The sequence below is a fragment of the Sphaeramia orbicularis genome, chromosome 18 (assembly GCF_902148855.1).
Source record: "Sphaeramia orbicularis chromosome 18, fSphaOr1.1, whole genome shotgun sequence".
In the NCBI taxonomy this organism is placed as follows: domain Eukaryota; kingdom Metazoa; phylum Chordata; class Actinopteri; order Kurtiformes; family Apogonidae; genus Sphaeramia; species Sphaeramia orbicularis.
Genome location: NC_043974.1, coordinates 2,180,345 through 2,201,342, shown reverse-complemented (window position 1 = coordinate 2,201,342; position 20,998 = coordinate 2,180,345). Strand labels below are relative to the sequence as shown.

Genomic DNA, 20,998 nt, shown 5'->3' with positions numbered 1-20,998 from the left:
AGACGAAGCTGTCAGACAGCAGTTAACCCTTTCAGCTCTGTGTGTGTCCACCCTCCCTCATACCTGTGATCCAGAAGGACATAGAGATGATCAGCAGTGTGTTGTCCATGTCCAGACTCATGTTCGTCTCTTCTGAGTCCTCCCCTTCACTGTCTCTGTCTCTATCTTTGAACAGGAAACCAGTCAGCCCCTCCTCATTCTTATCTCCTCATCTCCTCTGCTGTGGTTGGCCTTCTACGTCACATGCCTTCACACATTTGAGCAGAAATATTCCACTGTGAATCCAAACCACTGTTTTCTGGACGCAACGATTCAACCGTTTACAAAAAGGTTGAATGTTCATCAGGGCTCTCAAACTCCTGTTCTTTCAGGTTCCACATTCAGTCTGATTTGATCTCCAGTGGGCCGGACCAGTAAAATAATAACAGAATAATCTATAAATAATGACAACTGCAAATGTTTGTCTTTGTTTTAGTGCAAAAAACCCATTCAATTATGAAAATACTTATTTTTATAAAGTATCCAAACAAAAAATATGTGAATAACCTAAAAAAAACTGAAATTTCATTTAAAAAAAAAAAAAAATTAGTGCCATTTTAACACTATTCTGCCTAAACTTCTCATTAGTCCATGTGCATTCTGGATCAGATCTACAAAGACACTAAACACTGAGGAACAGACAGAAAAGAGTTCAAACTGGGCTGAATTTTCTTTAGACATTTCAGGTTGTTCATATTTGTTCAGGTTATTCACATTTTATTGTTTCAGGATAGTTTGTAAATGTAAGTATTTTCATAATTTAATGTCATTTTTTGCACTAAAACAAAGACAAAAATTTGCAGTTGTCATTCTTTATAGGCACAGTGTAATATTTGTTCCATCAAACCCAGTAGTAAATCTGCAGTGGTTCTTCTGTGTGGGTTCTTCTGCTGTTATTATTGGACTGTAGATCAGATTGGTCTGGATGTGGAACCCACACTAACATGAGTTCCACAGCCTGGACTGTGGAATTTATACACTGTGTACATTCATCCCAGGGGCCGGTTTGGAACCTTTGGTGGGCCTCATTTGGCCCGCGGGCCGCATGTTTGACAGCCCTGCTGTAGAAGATGGAAGGGTCTGGTGCAGTTCTAGTCCCATGTGAGTGTGGATGGAAACGGAGTGGTTGAAGGAACTCATCTACTGCTACTAAGTCCAACTGTGGTCAGTCCAGCTGCAGACTCAACACCCACAATGCACCACTGCACCAGGACAGAGCACCTGAATCACACTATTATGGTCTGTTTCTTTTGGAGGATCTGTCCTTCACAGATGATTTCCTTTATTTGTTCTTTTTCTATTGGTTTCTACAGCGTGTGCACAGTTATTAGACACAGGAGTATTTGGACCATATCATCCTATTTATGCAGGTTTGATCCTCCAGACTATAGAAATGACATTTGTGTTTGGAATGAGTCATTCCCAGGTGATCTATATTTGTATAAGAGCAGAGAGTACGGCCTCAGATGTTCCCAGCCTATATGAAGGTGTGCAGAATTAGAAGGAAGCTTCTGTACTTCAGCTGAAATCGATCCAAAACACAGATTAAGTAACAGTGAAGAGTCAAAAAAAAAAAAACCTTCAGATGAAAGGATGTGGAAACAGCTCAACCACTGAAGCACGAGCACAAGATGATCCTGTTTTAGAGCAAACAGTCGACAGAGTCATAAAATATGTAAAGAGAAGAAAACACACAAATGAACAGAGAAGATCTGAACAGAATCCAGAGGGAAAGGAGCAGGAACACATGGACCTGCAGAACCACTATGTTCCAGAAGCACAACTGACCTGGAGGGTCCAGAAGGAGAAGATGTTCAGGCCTCACAGACCAGGTCCAGGTGAGAAAGGCTGGAACAGAGCAGCACAGAACCAGAACCAGAAGAGGAACCATCAGGACTGGACCAAGAACCATCTGAACACACACTGATTCTGGGTTTAATGGACAAATGAGGACAGAGGAACTGGACATGGAGCAGACAGATGGAGCCACGACTGCAGCAGGAACAGCACACAAGACCCGAACCCTGACCCTGTTCCTAACCCTGACCCTGTTCCTAACCCTGACCCTGTTCCTAACCCTGTTCCTAACCCTAACCCTGTTCCTAACCCTGACCCTGTTCCTAACCCTGACCCTGTTCCTAACCCTGTTCCTAACCCTAACCCTGTTCCTAACCCTGACCCTGTTCCTGACCCTGTTCCTGACCCTGACCCTGTTCCTAACCCTGACCCTGTTCCTAACCCTGTTCCTGACCCTGTTCCTAACCCTGACCCTGTTCCTAACCCTGTTCCTAACCCTGACCCTGTTCCTAACCCTGACCCTGTTCCTAACCCTGTTCCTAACCCTGACCCTGTTCCTAACCCTGACCCTGTTCCTAACCCTGACCCTGTTCCTAACCCTGACCCTGTTCCTAACCTAACCCTGTTCCTAACCCGGACCCTGTTCCTGACCCTGTTCCTAACCCTGACCCTGTTCCTAACCCTGACCCTGTTCCTACCTAACCTGTCCTAACCCTGACCCTGTTCCTAACCTGTTCCTAAGCCTGAACCTGTTCCTAACCTGACCCGTTCCTAACCCTGTTCCGTAACCCTGACCCTGTTCCTAACCCTGACCCTGTTCCTAACCCTGACCCTGTTCCTGACCCTGTTCCTGAACCTGTTCCTAACCCTGACCCTGTTCCTAACCCTGACCCTGTTCCTAACCCTAACCCTGTTCCTAACCCTGACCCTGTTCCTAACCCTGACCCTGTTCCTAACCCTGACCCTGACCCTGTTCCTAACCCTGACCCTGTTCCTAACCCTGACCCTGTTCCTAACCCTGACCCTGTTCCTAACCCTAACCCTGTTCCTAACCCTGACCCTGTTCCTGACCCTGACCCTGTTCCTGACCCTGTTCCTGACCCTGACCCTGTTCCTGACCCTGACCCTGTTCCTGACCCTGACCCTGTTCCTGACCCTGTTCCTAACCCTAACCCTGTTCCTAACCCTGACCCTGTTCCTAACCCTGACCCTGTTCCTGACCCTGTTCCTAACCCTAACCCTGTTCCTAACCCTGACCCTGTTCCTAACCCTGACCCTGTTCCTAACCCTGACCCCCAGCCTAAACCCAACCTGTCCCTCCTCCTCTAACCTGAACCTTAAACAATAAAATACAATGAAACAAAATTAAATACAATCATACAATAAAATAAACAAATAAAATAAAAACAACATGAAGTGATATCATGTAAAAAAAAAAAAAAAAGTCAAAATACAACAAAATACTATAACATAAGAAAAGAAAATTATCTAAATAAGATCAAATAAAACCAAATTAAATAAATTCCAAATACACAATGAAATAAATATCTCAAAAGTCACATCAGTGTAAGACTGAAAGTAGAATAATGTAAAATCAAATACATTTAAAAAGAAGATTTCTACTAAATTAAATTAAATATAAATATACAATAAAACAAACAACTTAAAAAAAAACAAAAACAGTCAAATACAGAAAATTATCTAAAATGAAATGAAATTTAAAAAAAAAGGCATGTTATATAAAAAGAACTAAAACAATGAACAGCTGATTTCAAACGTTTCAAAATGGTAGAAATTCAGTTCAGCCTTAAAGGGTTTAGTGCATCTGAAGTGTGTGTGTGTGTGTGTGTGGTGTGTGTGTGTGCATGTGTGTGTGTGTGCGTGTGTGTGTGGTGTGTGTGTGTGTGTGTGCATGTGTGTGTGTGTGTGTGTGTGTGTGTGTGTGTGCATGTGTGTGTGTGTGCGTGTGTGTGTGGTGTGTGTGTGTGTGTGTGTGTGTGTGCATGTGTGCGTGCATGTGTGTGTACGTGTGTGTTTGTATATGTTCGTGTGTGTGTGTGTGTATGTGTGTGTGCGTGTGTGTGCGCGTGTGTGTGTGTGTATATGTGTGTGTATATGAGTGTGTGTGTGTGTGTGTGTTGTCTCCCAGGAACACACAGTCTCATTATTCTTGGTGTAAATTCCTCCCATCCACACACACTGGGCTGGATCTACTCCAGGTTTGTGGATTCCAACTGTCCAAACTGATTTCCTAACAGTGACACTAAGGCTGAGTCTGTCACAGGTGCATCAGTTCGTACGTTTGACACAATGAACATGAAATATGGGGCGTTTCCACACAGTTGTGCGTGTGCTGGGAGGAGAACATGTCAATATATGAATTTAATAAACACAAAGGGATTTATCAAAGCAGAAAACAACTGAACTGACAGAAAGTGAGTGTGTATTTAACAGGAGTGAAAAGGAGGAGCAGACAGTTTGGATGTGGAATTCCACACACATGGAAGAGGAGGAGACCAGGAAACAAGATACACTACACAGGTTTCATCCTCATGGGAACAGTTTTGGAATGACAGAAGAAAAACAACTGAGATGTATGCCCCCCCCCCAAAACACACACACACACACACACTCATATACACACACATATACACACACACACACACACACACACTCATATACACACACATATACACACACACACACACACACTCATATACACACACATATACACACACACACACACATACTTTCCAGGACTCTTGTCCACTTGATCTGTAGATTGTCATTAAAAATACGCACCAACATTCGGCTACAGTGGAACTAAAGGATGTGTGTCTGACAGTCATTCAATCCAACACCCCCCACAGCCCCCCCACCACCACCACCACCACCTCAAAGCTGAAAAACTAGGAGCACTTGGAGAGCGCAGACCTCCGCCAAGACCAATCAGTGGCCCCCCCATGGGCCCCACCCCCCATTCCCGATCACCACCAAAATGTACTCATGTGTTCCTTGTGCCAGAATCAACACTGACTGAAAATTTCATCCAAGTCTGTCCAGAACTTTTGCAGTTATCTTGTACAGACAGACAGACAAACCAAGGCTGACCTAAACAGAACCACCTGGTGGAGGAAATAAATGAACAAGAAAAGCACTGGGAGAGCACAGACCTGCACCAAGACAGGTCTGACCCCCCCCATCACCACCAAAATGTACTCATTTGTTCCTTGTGCCAGAATCAACATTTACTGAAAATTTCATCCAAATTATGGATGTAAACAATTAATTGACTAACAATTAATTGTCGATTAGAATTTACTCGATTAAATTATTAATTGTCGGTTAATTGCCCTTTTCCGCCCGTCCACACCTGTCTGAAGGCTGACGGTTTGTCCGTGGCTGGGATAGGCGGTACTGAACCGGATCATGGCATTGATGAGTTAGAATGTCTGTATGGACATGGAGGAGGAGCCAAACACAGACTGACCGTCTGTTTGTGGGAGGAGCCAAACACAGACCAACCGTCTGTTTGTGGGAGGAGCCAAACACAGACTGACCGTCTGTTTGTGGGAGGAGCCAAACACAGACCTACCGTCTGTTTGTGGGAGGAGCCAAACACAGACTGACCGTCTGTTTGTGGGAGGAGCCAAACACAGACTGACCGTCTGTTTGTGGGAGGAGCCAAACACAGACCGACCATCTGTTTGTGGGAGGAGCCAAACACAGACCGACCATCTGTTTGTGGGAGGAGCCAAACACAGACCGACCATCTGTTTGTGGGAGGAGCCAAACACAGACTGACCATCTGTTTGTGGGAGGAGCCAAACACAGACCGACCGTCTGTTTGTGGGAGGAGCTAAATACACACAGACTGTCTGTTTGTGGGAGGAGCCAAACACAGACCGACCGTCTGTTTGTGGGAGGAGCCAAACACAGACCGACTGTCTGTTTGTGGGAGGAGCCAAACACAGACTGACCGTCTGTTTGTGGGAGGAGCCAAACACAGACCGACCGTCTGTTTGTGGGAGGAGCTAAATACACACAGACCGTCTGTTTGTGGGAGGAGCCAAACACGGACCGACCGTCTGTTTGTGGGAGGAGCCAAACACAGACCGACCATCTGTTTGTGGGAGGAGCCAAACACAGACCGACCATCTGTTTGTGGGAGGAGCCAAACACAGACTGACCATCTGTTTGTGGGAGGAGCCAAACACGGACCGACCATCTGTTTGTGGGAGGAGCTAAATACACACAGACCGTCTGTTTGTGGGAGGAGCCAAACACAGACCGACCGTCTGTTTGTGGGAGGAGCCAAACACAGACCGACTGTCTGTTTGTGGGAGGAGCCAAACACAGACTGACCGTCTGTTTGTGGGAGGAGCCAAACACAGACCGACCGTCTGTTTGTGGGAGGAGCTAAATACACACAGACCGTCTTTTTGTGGGAGGAGCCAAACACAGACCGACCATCTGTTTGTGGGAGGAGCCAAACACAGACCAACTGCCTGTTTGTGGGAGGAGCCAAACACAGACCGACCATCTGTTTGTGGAGGAGCCAAACACAGACCAACCGTCTGTTTGTGGGAGGAGCCAAACACAGACCGACCATCTGTTTGTGGGAGGAGCCAAACACAGACCGACCATCTGTTTGTGGGAGGAGCCAAACACAGACTGACCAGCTGTTTGTGGGAGGAGCCAAACACAGACCGACCGTCTGTTTGTGGGAGGAGCTAAATACACACAGACCGTCTGTTTGTGGGAGGAGCCAAACACGGACCGACCGTCTGTTTGTGGGAGGAGCCAAACACAGACCGACCGTCTGTTTGTGGGAGGAGCCAAACACAGACCAACCGTCTGTTTGTGGGAGGAGCCAAACACAGACCGACTGTCTGTTTGTGGGAGGAGCCAAACACGGACCGACCGTCTGTTTGTGGGAGGAGCCAAACACAGACTGACCATCTGTTTGTGGGAGGAGCCAAACACGGACCGACCGTCTGTTTGTGGGAGGAGCCAAACACAGACCGACTGTCTGTTTGTGGGAGGAGCCAAACACAGACCGACCATCTGTTTGTGGGAGGAGCCAAACACGGACCGACCATCTGTTTGTGGGAGGAGCCAAACACAGACTGACCGTCTGTTTGTGGGAGGAGCCAAACACAGACTGACCGTCTGTTTGTGGGAGGAGCCAAACACAGACCGACCGTCTGTTTGTGGGAGGAGCTAAATACACACAGACCGTCTGTTTGTGGGAGGAGCCAAACACGGACCGACCGTCTGTTTGTGGGAGGAGCCAAACACAGACCGACGATCTGTTTGTGGGAGGAGCCAAACATGGACCAACCGCCTGTTTGTGGGAGGAGCCAACACGGACCGACCATCTGTTTGTGGGAGGAGCAAAACACTGACCGACCGTCTGTTTGTGGGAGGAGCCAAACACAGACCGACTGTTTATGGGAGGAGCCAAACACAGACCGACCGTCTGTTTGTGGCAGCGGTGCACCCCCGACTAAACCCGCACACAAATGCAGGGTGGGTATGGGAGTGTTTTCCTGGAGGTGGGTGTGGTCTACAGTCAGTGAACAGGTGGACTGTCAGTTGTGCGGGGGCACAGACTGCACCACCCTGTACCCCCACAGGATTAGAAGGAGGACGCAAAGTGACGCACACACACACGTGGTTACCAACCAACATGCACCCCCCCCAACGAAACACACACATGCACCCCACACACACACCAGTGAAAGGCACGTGCATGCACCCCCCCCCCCATTCCACCCCCCCACACCAACAGATGAATTCCACAGGAAACACTGACTGTATCCAATGGATCAATAAATCCATCATTACTGAATATGACCTGGTTTATCATGAAGTGCATAAACTATATGTAGCTTTTATTCTCACAGACTGTATTGAAAAAGAAATTCAGGTTCTCAGGAAAATCGCCGCTTATCAATTAATCATTAATCGATCAATAAGGGCGACCAACTAACGATTAATGAATTAATCAATAATTTCCATCCCTAATCCAAATGTGTCCATAACTTTTGGAGTGATGTTACTAACAACCAAACCAACCCACAAAGCCCAGTGGTCACATGACCTCCTGGTGGAGGTCATGAGTGCCTCCTGCTCCTCCTCTGACTAAACTCCTCCACTCTTCCATGTCCTTGGTCTGCTTCATTCCGTCTCTGTTCCATTAGTGCTGCTTTATCCCACAGCAGCTTTTCCACTGGACTGTCTCCAGTAGCACACACTAAAGCCTCATTTAAACAGGACGCTCTCACACACTTTCAACCTGGTGACATTTGCAGAAGTAATCTGAGTACATCACCTGCAAACCGCGGTTCAACCCCACACACTAAATTCTAGATTACACACATGCTAATTAGTCCACGCAAACTGGGACCTGAGTGGATCCAGCCTGGACCATCAAACAGCTCAAACAATGGACAAAGCAAAAAGTAATCTATTACCAACAAATACACAGAAATTATTCAGGATTCATGGGGGGGGTTATAATTTAAGGGGGAAAACTACCTTAAAATTCCCTGAATCCATCCGACCAGGAAAGGTTTGAGTGTTTCAGTCAGAGGGGTGAGACTGTGGAACAGATTTAACCTGGAGTTAAAGAAACGTCCAAGGATGAAAGAACTGAAAAGAACAAACCAAAAAAAAGCAGATTCATGTGAACAGCTGAGGATGTGTGGGTTTGTTACTGGGATTATGTGGGCAGACATGGTGTATGATGTTCTGTTCATGCTTTCTTTTCTTAGATCCATCATTTAATAGGTCTAATGTATGTGATTTTCTTTTACTGTAGTTTGGTTTGGTTTGTTCTTTTCTCTTCTGCCCAGTTTGACTCAGTTCTGGTTGGAATAGTTGGACTTACTGTTTCCATTATTAGTATCCCCATGGTTGGTACTGTTTGGATTGGTGATACTTTCTTATGAGGGTCTTCACCACCTTCTTAACTCTTGCTCTCTCCCCTTCACCCCCCCCCCCACCACCACCACCCATGTCAGGTCCAGCATCTAACTGTGGTTCAACTAAACTCATAATACAGTCAGTCAAACATCAAGGGCAGCTTCATAAACTTTATGAAGTTTCCTTTGGCAAAGCAGATGTGTTCAGCAGCAGAAGGAGACAGAGGACCATTCTGCTGTTAGGATGAAGATATTTATTTACTTCTTTCTTTCTTTCTCGTGTCAGTGCAGTCGTATGTGTCAGTGTTGAGGCTGACTGTTGTTTTTTTGTTGCTGATCACTATCAGAGGCTTCAGTTTTCTTCCTCTTCACTTTTCTGATCCATATCACTGATGGAAGGAACTGAACCACACTGGGTTCCTGTGGTCTGTGGTTGCTGATAGCTGATTGGCTGATGCTGTCGTCGAGCCTCGTGATGCGTGTACGGACAGAAAAACAGGAAGTGTGTGATGATATGAATCAGCTGTACTCAGTGAATATATGTTTGTGTGTAGATTCAGTTCAGATACTGAGTTGATCCTGATCTTAAAGCTTCAGCTGAAGTAAACAGTGCAAATGGACTGGATGAATCCCAAAACTGTCCCTGTGCTCGTCCTACAGACTGAAACGTTTGTACAGTTTAATATCAGAACAACTTTCATATCCTGACTGGGTTTAGACAGATCCACTTCCATATGACATCTGACATTCAGCTAATAAATGTATGAACCGAGATAAATAATCTAAACTAAGCTAAACTAAACTAAGCTCATATTATTCACTGTGCTCAAACCAGCCCTAGTGTTTTTCATCTGCACTATTTATGTGACAATTACAGTCAAAGAAGTTGGCTCAAATGGTTTAAAGGCTATTTTTAACATGAAATAAAATCGTTTTCCTCCATAAGTATTTCATGAATCTGGTATTTTTGGTATTAGTACTTCATATACTGTTAGCACAAACACTATGAACTCCTTTTACTGCAGGGCTGTCAAACATGTGTTCCACCAAAGGTTCCAGTCCGACCCCTGGATGAATTTACACAGTGTCTAAATTCCACAGTCCAGGCTGTGGAACTCATTTTAGTGTGGGTTCCACATCCAGACCAATCTGATCTACAGTCCAATAAGAACAGCAGAAGAACCCACACAAAAGAACCACTGCAGATTTACTACTGGGTTTGATGGAAATAATAATATTACATTATGTCTGGAAATAATACAAACTTCCATTTTTTTTCTTTTAGTGCAAAAATAACATTAAATTATGAAAATATTTACATTTACAAACTATCAAAAAGAAGTATACCTCAAGTACGTGTGATTAAGTATACTTAAGTTTTTAAGTACACTTCCCAAAGTATACTTTTATGTATCAAGTATACTGATACAAATATACTATTAGTGTACTTACAAGTAAACTATTTGGGACTAAATTGGCCCAATTTTAGTTTCTAAAAGTACACTTTCAGGTGTACTTCAAAGTAAACTTCTAGGTGTACTATTAGTTTACTGGGAATAAACGTCTGGTCCACTTTTTAGTTTAGAAAAGTACACTTTCAAGTATACTGAAAAAAATAACTTGTAAGATTTACTTAAAAAAAATCCTTGTAACAGTTTGCACTAACACTTTTTAAGTAAACTTTACTGCCGCAAAATCCAGTATAGGTTACTTCCCAGTATCCAGTAACATGTACTAAACACTACAATGAACAGCTGTGAAGTTATGAAGTAAATGTTACTTTGTGATATCAAAGTTTGAAGTTATATTTACTTAGAATAATTTAAGTAAAATACATACATTTTTCCAGTCAGGAACAACAAAATATTAAGTAAATATTATAAATCTGTAGTATTTAGTGTTATGAAGTAATTAAGTACTTTTCATTAGTGTTTAATAATTCCAGGTACTCAGTTGTATCAGTTGATTTACTAACTAGAATTATGTAAATGTTATTTTCTCTATGCATGGAATAGTTTATGATAAATCACAAAATTACAATACAGTTGAATTCAAATGTTATTGAACAATTGCACAAATAGACACAAGAGCCCACTTTAATGTTTGTACCTTCAGGGACAACTTCATCCCATCCAGCTCCAGGAAAAGTTTGTGAAATGCTTCCACAGTGCAGCGCAGTGCTGGGGGGTATGCAAGGTGGAGGGCATACATCAGTCTCATTAGCAGTGCACAAGCTTTAGCAGTTGTTCTGGAAAAATCATCCTCTACTAATTGGTCTTCAATAAAGAAGGGTCAGTTCAAGTGTTCAGTGTCAAAGAAATCCCTTTATTTGGAGCTCCATAGAAACAGATCCCCCTCAGACTAAAGACTGAGACGCTCTGAACCCACAAACACAAATCCCCCTGTAGTCTTCTGTCTGCCATGAGAACATGATGATGAGTGGAAAGTGTTCTGGTTAGTGTCAGGAACTGAGAGATCAGACCCCTGTGAGAACTGTGGGTTTGGCCTTCTACTGTGGACACAACACACAGAGGTCCAAACTGCTCTGGAATACACAGTGACATGAAAAGATCTGAAATAGAGTTAGAAGCCTATATGACATATGAAATATAGGAAAATATATATGAATATATATGGATCCAAGGAATTTAGGTATTACACTGTTCTAAAGTTTATATGTTTTATTATCTGTACACACACTCAAAGGTTTTGTCTTTTATTCTACAATGTAACATTGAAGCAGGAAAAACTAGAGGAAACACACAGTATATGTGTTCTACAGTGATTTCAGTAATGAGTATTTTTTCATTGTAGTTTGAGGGACAGTCGTCTAATGCCAAACAGCATCTGTTCTAGTTAAAGCAGGAGGAGTCACTGGGTGAAGTTTAAAGGCTTTAGTTGGTTGAAGGTTATTTTACATCAAATGTGAACTGATGTGTTCAGGTGTGTGTTTGTAGAAGACTGACTCTGTAGACATGGAACTGAAACAAATGAGAAAGTGATTGGACAAAAGTGTAAAGTTCAGTCGAGTTAAGTCCAATTAAAACCTGAACACATCTGACTGGATCATTAATACATTTGAATTTACATGATTTATTCTTTATTCAGGTTGAATAACTGCAGTTTGTCAGAGATCAGCTGTTCTTCTGTGGCCTCAGCTCTGAAGTCCAATCCTTCACATCTGATAAAACTGGAGCTGAGTGGAAACGAGCTGAAGGATTCATCAGTGAAGGAGCTGTGTGATTTCCTGCAGAGTCCACATTGTAAACTACAGCGACTGTGGTCAGTTCACTGTTAGTTTGATAGAGTTCTGTTTTAGGAGCAGCTGAACCTCATTTATGAACAAACAGAACTGACATCCATAATGTTTTACAGTTCCAAGAACAGTTGTGTGAACCCTTTGAAATGTTCTAGTTTTCTGCATGAATTGCTCATAAAATATGATCTAATCTACATGTCAGTCACAAGTACAGACAAATACAATGTGTTTAACCTAATAGCACACAAAGAAAAATAATATTTCATGTCTTTATTGAGCACAACTATGAAACAGTCCCAGTGAATGTAATGATTGAAGCTCCTTTTGCACCAATAACCTTAAACCAGTGTTTTTGGAGCTGCTGATCTGACCTGCACAATGTCCAGGGACATTTGGGATCATTCTTTCTGACACAAGTGCATCAGCTCAGCTCTATTCTTAGGATGTGTGGTGTGAATGGCTCTGGTGAGTTCAGTCCACAGCGTCTCTATTGGATTCAGGTCTGGGCTCTGACTGGCTCTGTCCAAAAGGGGATTTTTCTGTTTCTGAAGCCACTCTAGTGTCAAGTCCTGGATCCACAAAATGGTGGACTCAAATGCACGACTCACCGAGAACTGAAGATTTTAACCAAAGTGTTTTAATACTGAAAAAGTGATTGAACAAAAAGCGCTCCCAAGGAGGATGTATAAAACTACTCCAAAGAATCTCCATGATAAACAAAAGCCTTACAGAAAAACTGAAACCAAACTAGCAAACATGAAAAAACCTGGTTTGGACGTTTGACATGAACACGCTGACAGAATACGACGAACTGGCACCAGACAAAGAGAGACAGGACTGTTTGTACATGAGGTAGGGGAACACAGGTGACACCAATGAGGGGTGGGGCTAACAATCACACTGGAGGGAAAACACACAAAGGGAGGAAGTCAGAGTCTGAAACGAGAGGGAAGAGATGTGTCCAAAATAAAGCAGGAAGTGCAAGACAGGAGCAAATGTGAACGACTGGAACTGAACATAAAGTGACTAAAGACGAGCCATGAAACACTAAACATGAACATGACTAACACACCTGAGCACACATGACAGGACCCCCCCTTCTACGGCCGACTCCTGACGGCCCAGAAGCCTCTGGGTGGAGCGCAAAAAAGTCCCTGATCAAAGTCTGGTCCAAGATAAAACGCACTGGGATCCAAGAGCGCTCTTCTGGACCCTAACCCTCCCAGTCCACTAAAAACTGTCTCCCACCGCCCCGATTGCGGACTGCCAGGAGCTTCCTGACAGTAAACACCAGACCACCGTCCACGATCCGGGGGGGCGGAGGGGGAGCGGAGGCGGGCACCAGAGCACTTTCCTTGACGGGCTTGATCTTGCTGACGTGAAACGTAGAATGGACCTTCAATGACCTGGGAAGACGCCAACTGACAGAAACAGGATGAACAACCTTAGATATAGGGAAAGGACCCACAAACCTCGGAGCCAGTTTCCTGGAATGGACTTGAAGGGGCGGGTCTCTGGTGGAGAGCCACACCCTCTGGCCCGGCCTGTAGAGAGGAGCTGGCACAACTCCTTCCACAAACCTGAGACAAACTGGGGTCCTCTGTCTGAAACAATATCAGTGGGGAAACCATGAATGGTGAAAACATGAGTCCTCCTGACCTCTGCTGTTTCCTTAGCAGAGGGTACCTTGGCCAGGGGAATGAAATGGGACATTTTAGAGAAACGCTCTGCTACCGTCAGGAGAGTTGTGTGACCTTTAGATTGTGTCCGCCATGATTGGAGCTGCCGTGGCCTAGATTGGCTGGAGAGTTGACTGGTGACCGAAGGGTCGCAGGTTTGATTCCCTGGACTGGCAGAGAGTTGTTGGCTGATGTTCCCTTGAGCAAGGCACTTAACCCCCCATTTGCTGTGTGGTTTTGGGTTCAACACATTCTGTTTGTCTGTACTGGTGACTGAGATGCAGATCACATTTTATGAGCAATTCATGCAGAAAACTTTGAGGGTTCACAGAGTTTTTCTAACCACTGTATAGTCGACACCATTTAATGTTGGATTTTTCTGTCAGCTACAAAACTTACAGTCAGTAAAAACTGTTTGGTTGAAATGAATGTTGAATATTTCACATTCATGTTGAAAACCTAAATATATTTGGCTGAAATGTTCATTAATTTGAATCTCCATCATTTCTTCTTTATTCAGGTTGGATAAATGCAGTTTGTCCAAAATCAGCTGTTCTTATCTGGCAGCAGCTCTGAAGTCCAATCCCTCACATCTGATAGAACTCGACTTAAGTGAGAACAACCTGAAGGATTCAGATGTTAAAGAACTGGAGGACCTTGTTCAGAGTCCACACTGTAAACTGGAGAAACTGGAGTAAGTAATGTCAGTTTGTGCTGGTTTGGTGAACACCTCCATGATTAGAAGTCTGTTTGATTATTTTTAGTGATTCCTCTGTGGTTTGAATAAATTCAGAAAAGTCTCCGTTAACATTTCTTTCTGATCTGTTTGTATTTTCTTCTTTCTTCAGATGGAAGTCATCTGTGGAACAGTCACTGTGATCAGGACTGTGTGAGGATCAGCTGAGTCCAGATGATCGACAGATGTGAAAGCAGCAGCACATCCTCACTTCTTCTCCTCCACTCCTCACTTCTTCTCCTCCACTCCTCACCCCTCCCTCTGATGATGTCACAGAAGGTGAGGCAGACTTCCTGTAGCTCCGCCTCCTCGGTCCATCATGTGACTTTAAAGGCGGTGAAACATCCTTCCAGATGATTCTCTGAGATGGATTCATGAGGAACCACGAAGCACTGAGGAGTGGAGGAGCTGAAAAAGAAGGAACTGACCAGAGGTTTTTCATTGGATGTACAGTCAGTGAACCAGTGAGTTCTGTGGATGGCACTGAGTTATTTTGTGCTGCCACCCTGTGGACTAATGGAGAACTACACTGTATACCTGAAAACTGGACCTGTGGTCAGGCAAGGGACTATTTTTGGTCATTTCCAAATACATGACAAGACAGTGACATCAGCAGTTCCAGAGAGGACAGTGAGTCCACAATCTGAGGTCCACTGTGGTCTCCAGGGTCTGCCAGGTCCAATGTGGTCTCCAGGGTCTGTCAGGTCCAATGTGGTCTCCAGGGTCTGTCAGGTCCAATGTGGTCTCCAGGGTCTGTCAGGTCCAATGTGGTCTACTGGGGTCTGTCAGGTCCACCTGTGCTTTGTTCAGTTCCATGCAGTAATGGAACTAATGTAGGAATGATGTTCAAAGGGGTCATGTGGATGTGGACAGGGGTCTGGACCAGCACACATGGGGGTCTAAGGGGACAGGGGTCTGAACCAGCACACATGGGGGTCTAAGGGGACAGGGGTCTGAACCAGCACACATGGGGGTCTAAGGGGACAGGGGTCTGGACCAGCACACATGGGGGTCTAAGGGGACAGGGGTCTGGACCAGTACGCATTGGGGTCTAAGGGGACAGGGGTCTGGACCAGCACACATGGGGGTCTAAGGGGACAGGGGTCTGGACCAGCACACATGTTGTTGTGATGTTCTAACAGTGATGTTCTAGTTTCTTAAATACATGTTCCTTTGACTTTAAATGTGTTTTTCTTGTTTTTTTTTTTTGTATTTTTTGCAATTACAGGTAAGGAACCAAATATGGTCAATTCATTAACCTTGATTTTCTATCTAATAACAGTTGAAAACTGTCCCCAAAGTCCTGCAGTGTCGTTGGGTTCTCCAATAACACAGTCAGGTGTAAGTGTTGAATGTCAGAGTATTTCTGGGAGTGTTCTATAAAGGGTTCAGAGGTGAGTTCAACAGTTGGGACTTTAGTTTCCGTCTGTTTCTTTTCATTCTTTTCCATTTCAATCTGTGTTTTTCTGTTCTGATGCGTGCGTTTCTCTTTGTCATTCCATTCAGTTCAGACTAATCCTAATGAAACCAACTCATTGTGAAAACATTCTCATGGGTTTCATGTCTTACTTGAGCAGAAGGATGGGTTCTTGGTCAGTGTAAAAATATGACAGATGACATACTGGGCTGGTTGACAGTGACAAAGTCAGAGCCATAGACACACAGAGTTGGGACCTGTTTGGATGTGAGCCCTACGTTGATCACATGGTTGATGTAAGCCTCAGTAGTTCCAAACAAACTGCACTGTCATGTTCTTCTATGGGACAGACAGCAGTGAGTGTGTGATTGCAGGTAAATGTCCAAATAAAGCACACACTAGTCTGTTTCCAACCGCTGTGTCACTACTGTATGTATGTTTGTGTCCGTTGTGCTTTTGAGCAGTGGGGTTGAAACCACTGAAAGGACGGACTTTATTACTGTGAAGAGTTTTAGATTTAGTGGTAGGTTTATGGAATGAGCGCAGGACAAATCCAACTACTAACAGTCATCACATGGAATTCTGAAATGTTCATAAATGACAAACAGAATCAAATCAGTGTCAGAGTGGACCCATATTTGGAGCACAGGAAATGACAGGAATGATCACATGACCTCAGCTGACAAACTGAAGCCGACACCAGCAGGTCGAACAGAACAAATCAAATCAAAGCCACTGAGAACCACATGTGGACTAACGGTACCTTAGCTTGGAAACTCCATCATCTGTGGTTCTAGTGGTTGAGTGTGAACAGCTGGAAGTCCAACACAACAGTAGTTTCAGATGGAGATGTATCCAAACACTAACACAGAGCAAAGAGAACAGAGTGAACAACAGAAATGTCACTAATACAGGACAGACACTGGATAGAGAATTAATAAACCACCTTCTGTCAAAATGTGATGACGTCATATAAATTTAATCATCAAAAATAATACAAAAAAATTATAAGTCCCGCCCCCTTTTAAAAAGGCGGGCTTTTCACAAATGCTCATTCATCGAAAAGTGCGCCTTTTTAAAAGGCGGGCTTTTTGATGAATGGGCTTTGTGAAAGATTGACAGTTGTGTGTTTGGTTTAACAGAATTAGGATGTGAGGATGTGGAACATGAAACTTGCACGTATGTTTTCACTGTTTCGGGATTGGGGCGGGGGGTGTGAAGGGGAGAACAAGTGGTCATTCATCGAAAAGAATGAATGAGTATTTTGATGAATGACTCACTTTTTGATGAATGAGTATTGTGAAAGATTGACAGATGTGTGTTTTGGTTTAACACTTGTTAACAGAATTAGGATGTAAGGATGTGAAACATATGTTTTCAGTGTTTCGGGGTACATGAGTGCAAGGGTGGGTGACTCTGTATAAATAAGTGAACAGTCTGGCTTGCTCTAAGAGTTAGACATGTTTAGTATTTAGATCAAACATTTATATTTAATACTTACATTTAATATTTTTATTTAACATTTTATATTTAGTATTTCGATCAAACATTTATATTTAATATTTACATTTAATATTTTATTTAACATTTTGTATTTAGTATTTAGATCAAACATTTATATTTAATATTTACATTTAATATTTTTATTTAACATTTATATTTAATATTTACAATGACTATTTAGATTAAACATTTAGTATTTCACATTTATAATCATACTTAACATTTCTATTTAATATTCACATTTAATATTTTTGTTTAACATTTTAGATTTACATTTAGTATTTAGATTAAACATTTATATTTAATATATACATTTAATATTTTTGTTTAACATTTTATATTTAGCATTTAGATCAAACATTTATATTTAATATTTTTATTTAACATTTTATATTTACATTTAGTATTTAGATTAAACATTTAACATGGCAATCTTTAAACCAAATTTGGCATGAATTCAACTGATAAGTTTGTTGCTAGAGTGTTAACAAGCAAAGAAAGAAACAAACCGAACCAAAAACAACACCCCTTGCCTCCCCTTTGGGGTGGGCTTATAATGACAATTCTAAATTTTTTCTTTTGTTTTAGTACAAAAAAGTATTACACTTACAAACTATCCTTAAACAAAAAAAGTGATCAACCTGAACTTCCATCAACAACCTGAAATTTATCAGGCAAAATAATTGCAATTTTATTTTTTTTAAATATTTTATTTTGGTTTTCGAATTTTCATTTTACAAATGAAGAAAGAGAACAATGGAACAGACAAATGTGACAGGGACACAACTGTTCATCTCTGTGTACCATTTGGTTAAAGGAATAGGAGAATCAGACTTCCATGTAACAGCAATATTTTTTCTGGCCACTGCCAAGGCTATTTCGGGGAATTTTGTTTGATATTTGTTTAGTGGTTCATTAATCTTCATAAAATTTCCAATTAGACAAATTTCAGGATCCAGGGGTATTGAACTCCTGGTAACATTAGACAAAATATCACACAAGCCCAGCCAAAAATCTCTGACTTTCACACATGACCAAGTACAATGTAAGAATGAGCCAATTTCTACTGCACATCGGAAGCATGCATCAGAGAGTTCAGGTTTAGACCGATGGATTTTTTCTGGAGTCAGATATAACTGATGCAGAAAGTTGTAATGGATAAGTCTACATCCTGAGTTTATTAGTGGCTGATATGCTGTTCTCACACAATTTGGACCAGAGGGCGTCTTCAATTGTGATGTTTAAGTCTGATTCCCACTTTTCTTTGGATTTATACATCTTTGGTTTAGGACATTCTTTTATCAAAAAAGAGTACACTTAGAAATAAATTTACATGGGTCACCATTATGCAACAATTTTTCAAGCTCCGTGAGGTTGGGTAACACAGTATTCTTGCCCAATGTGCTGCTTAGAAATGATTGCAATTGGAGAAAACAAAAAAAGGTCTTGTTTGGCAAATTATATTTGCCTTTCAGTCGTTCAAAAGTCATCAAAGATCCTTTCTCAAAGCAGTCCTCCAGTTTATGTATTCCATGTTGATACCAGGTTTCCAGAATTGTATTGTTTAGAGTCAAATGAATGCGATGGCTTTGCTTCAACGGAGACTTTGACGACAGTTTGACTTTTTGTTCAATGCTTTTATGTCTATCATACCATAATTTACTAAGGTGAAATAGAATTGGATTATCTGTTAATTTAGGCAAGATTTTTGAGTTGTACTTATATATAAAATCACAAAAACCATTATCTCTCAAAGAATGAAAAGTAATGTATGTCCAAGATGGAACTTTGTCACCTTCAAACAAGGATAAAATAAATCGCATTTGAGCAGCAAAGTAATATTTTTTTGAAATGGGGCAACTGGAGCCCTCCTGATTTATATTCCCATGATAATATTTCTAAAGACCTTCTGGCCACTTTACCATTCCAAATGAATTGCCTTACACTTTTATTAAGAGATTTTTAAAAAAGGCTTGAGGAAGGGGTACAGGAAGTGACTGAAAGAGATACTGTAACCTCGGTAAGATGTTCATTTTGACGCAGTTGATTCTTCCAATCAAAGTGATGGGTAGGCTAGACCACTTGTGTAGGTCTTCCTCAGTCTTTTTAATAAGTGGGCTGTAATTCAATTTATAAAATTTTTTTAGATTATTATCCATTGTTATGGCCAGATATTTTACACCTGTTGGAGTCCATTTAAATGCAGAGATGCCTTGACATTCAGAGTGATTGAATGCTGTAAGTGGAATAATTTCACTTTTATCATAATTTACTTTATAACCTGAGACAGCACCATATAAATCAAGCAAATGTTGTAATCGAGTAAGGGATTTAGAGGGTTCTGTTATATATAACATAACATCATCGGCGAATAAACTAATTTTATGGGCTGACGGACCAACCACAAAGCCCTTAATGTCAGAATCTTGTCTAATTGCCTCCGCCAAAGGTTCGATAGCCAGTACAAACAGACCTGGTGATAATGGACAACCATGGCGAGACGATCTAGTCAAAGGGAATGCGGAGGACATCTGCCCATTAGTAGTGATCCTTGCTTTAGGTTTGTAGTACAAAGTTTTTACCCAATCAATGAAATTGTGACCGAAACCAAATTTTGTCAACGCCTTAAATAAATAGAGCCATTCCAGTCTATCAAAGGCTTTCTCAGCATCTAATGCCACTGCCACGGATGGATCAGATCTTGATTTTGCCAAGTGGATTATATTAAACAGTCTACACAAGTTATTGGCAGATGCACGTTTTTGAATAAATCCACTTTGGCCTGGATTAATTATTTTTGGTAATATGTCACAAAGTCTATTTGGTAACAATTTAGAAATCAGTTTATAATCTGTGTTCAATAATGAAATAGACCGGTATGAAGCACATTTCAATGGATCTTTATTTTTCTTGTGTATAACTGTAATTATGGCAGTTGTAAAGGATTCAGGTAATATTTGTGTTTTAGCTGATAAATTTATTACATCAATAATTAGAGGGATGAGCAAATCTTTGAATTCTTCATAAAATTCAGGAGGGAAACCATCCTTTCCTGGTGCTTTGTTAGACTGGAGTGAGTGTAAGGCTTTGTTCATTTCTACCTGAGTAAAGGGGAGGTCAAGATTCTTTCGGTCTTCTTCATTAATTGTTGATAATTCAAGTGTGGATAAAAAATTGTCAAGGTGGGTCGAATCATCTGGAAGTTCTGATTTATATAATTTGGAGTAGAAATTTTTAAATGTGTCATTTATTTCTATTGGGTTATATGAAACTGTACCCGTTTCAGTATGAATAGCATTAATTGTCCTATTACTTTCCTCAGACTTCAGCTGCCACAACAAAACTTTGTGTGCCTTGTCTCCCAATTCGTAATACCTCTGTTTAGTTTTCAAAATGTCTCTTTCAGTCTTGTAACTATTTAATGTATTGTATTGAAGTTTTTTTCTTAACTAAAGATTGGTAAGTGTCATTAGAACCATTTCGTTGAAAGTCTTTTTCCAGTTGTAAAATTTATTTTTCTAACTTTTCAGTATCTTCTGTGTATTTCTATTTATGACCCTTTGTATAGGAAATAATTTGCCCTCTTAAATAAGCTTTTAAGGTATCCCATAAGATAAAACAACTAGGAGAGGAAGCACT

At 41.9% G+C, this 20,998-nt stretch overlaps 1 protein-coding gene across 1 annotated transcript; it reads left to right on the top strand.

Moving 5' to 3' along the window:
* The first annotated feature begins 11,725 nt into the window (after nt 1–11,725).
* Nucleotides 11,726–15,073, top strand: LOC115438156 (ribonuclease inhibitor-like). The gene is made up of 3 exons (XM_030161579.1): nt 11,726–12,047; nt 14,224–14,397; nt 14,552–15,073. The coding sequence occupies exons 1-3, from the start codon at nt 11,854–11,856 to the stop codon at nt 14,580–14,582; spliced, it is 399 nt and encodes a 132-aa protein (XP_030017439.1). The 5' UTR covers nt 11,726–11,853; the 3' UTR covers nt 14,583–15,073.
* The last annotated feature ends 5,925 nt before the right edge of the window (nt 15,074–20,998 follow it).

What these genes read in the sequence shown, in the direction of transcription:
- LOC115438156 (XM_030161579.1), top strand. Translation starts at nt 11,854, where the DNA reads ATGATTTATTCTTTATTCAGGTTGAATAACTGCAGTTTGTCAGAGATC. An exon ending in TGTAAACTACAGCGACTGTG is followed by an intron (nt 12,048 to 14,223) that starts GTCAGTTCACTG and finishes TTCTTTATTCAG; the next exon opens with GTTGGATAAATGCAGTTTGT. An exon ending in TGTAAACTGGAGAAACTGGA is followed by an intron (nt 14,398 to 14,551) that starts GTAAGTAATGTC and finishes TTCTTTCTTCAG; the next exon opens with ATGGAAGTCATCTGTGGAAC.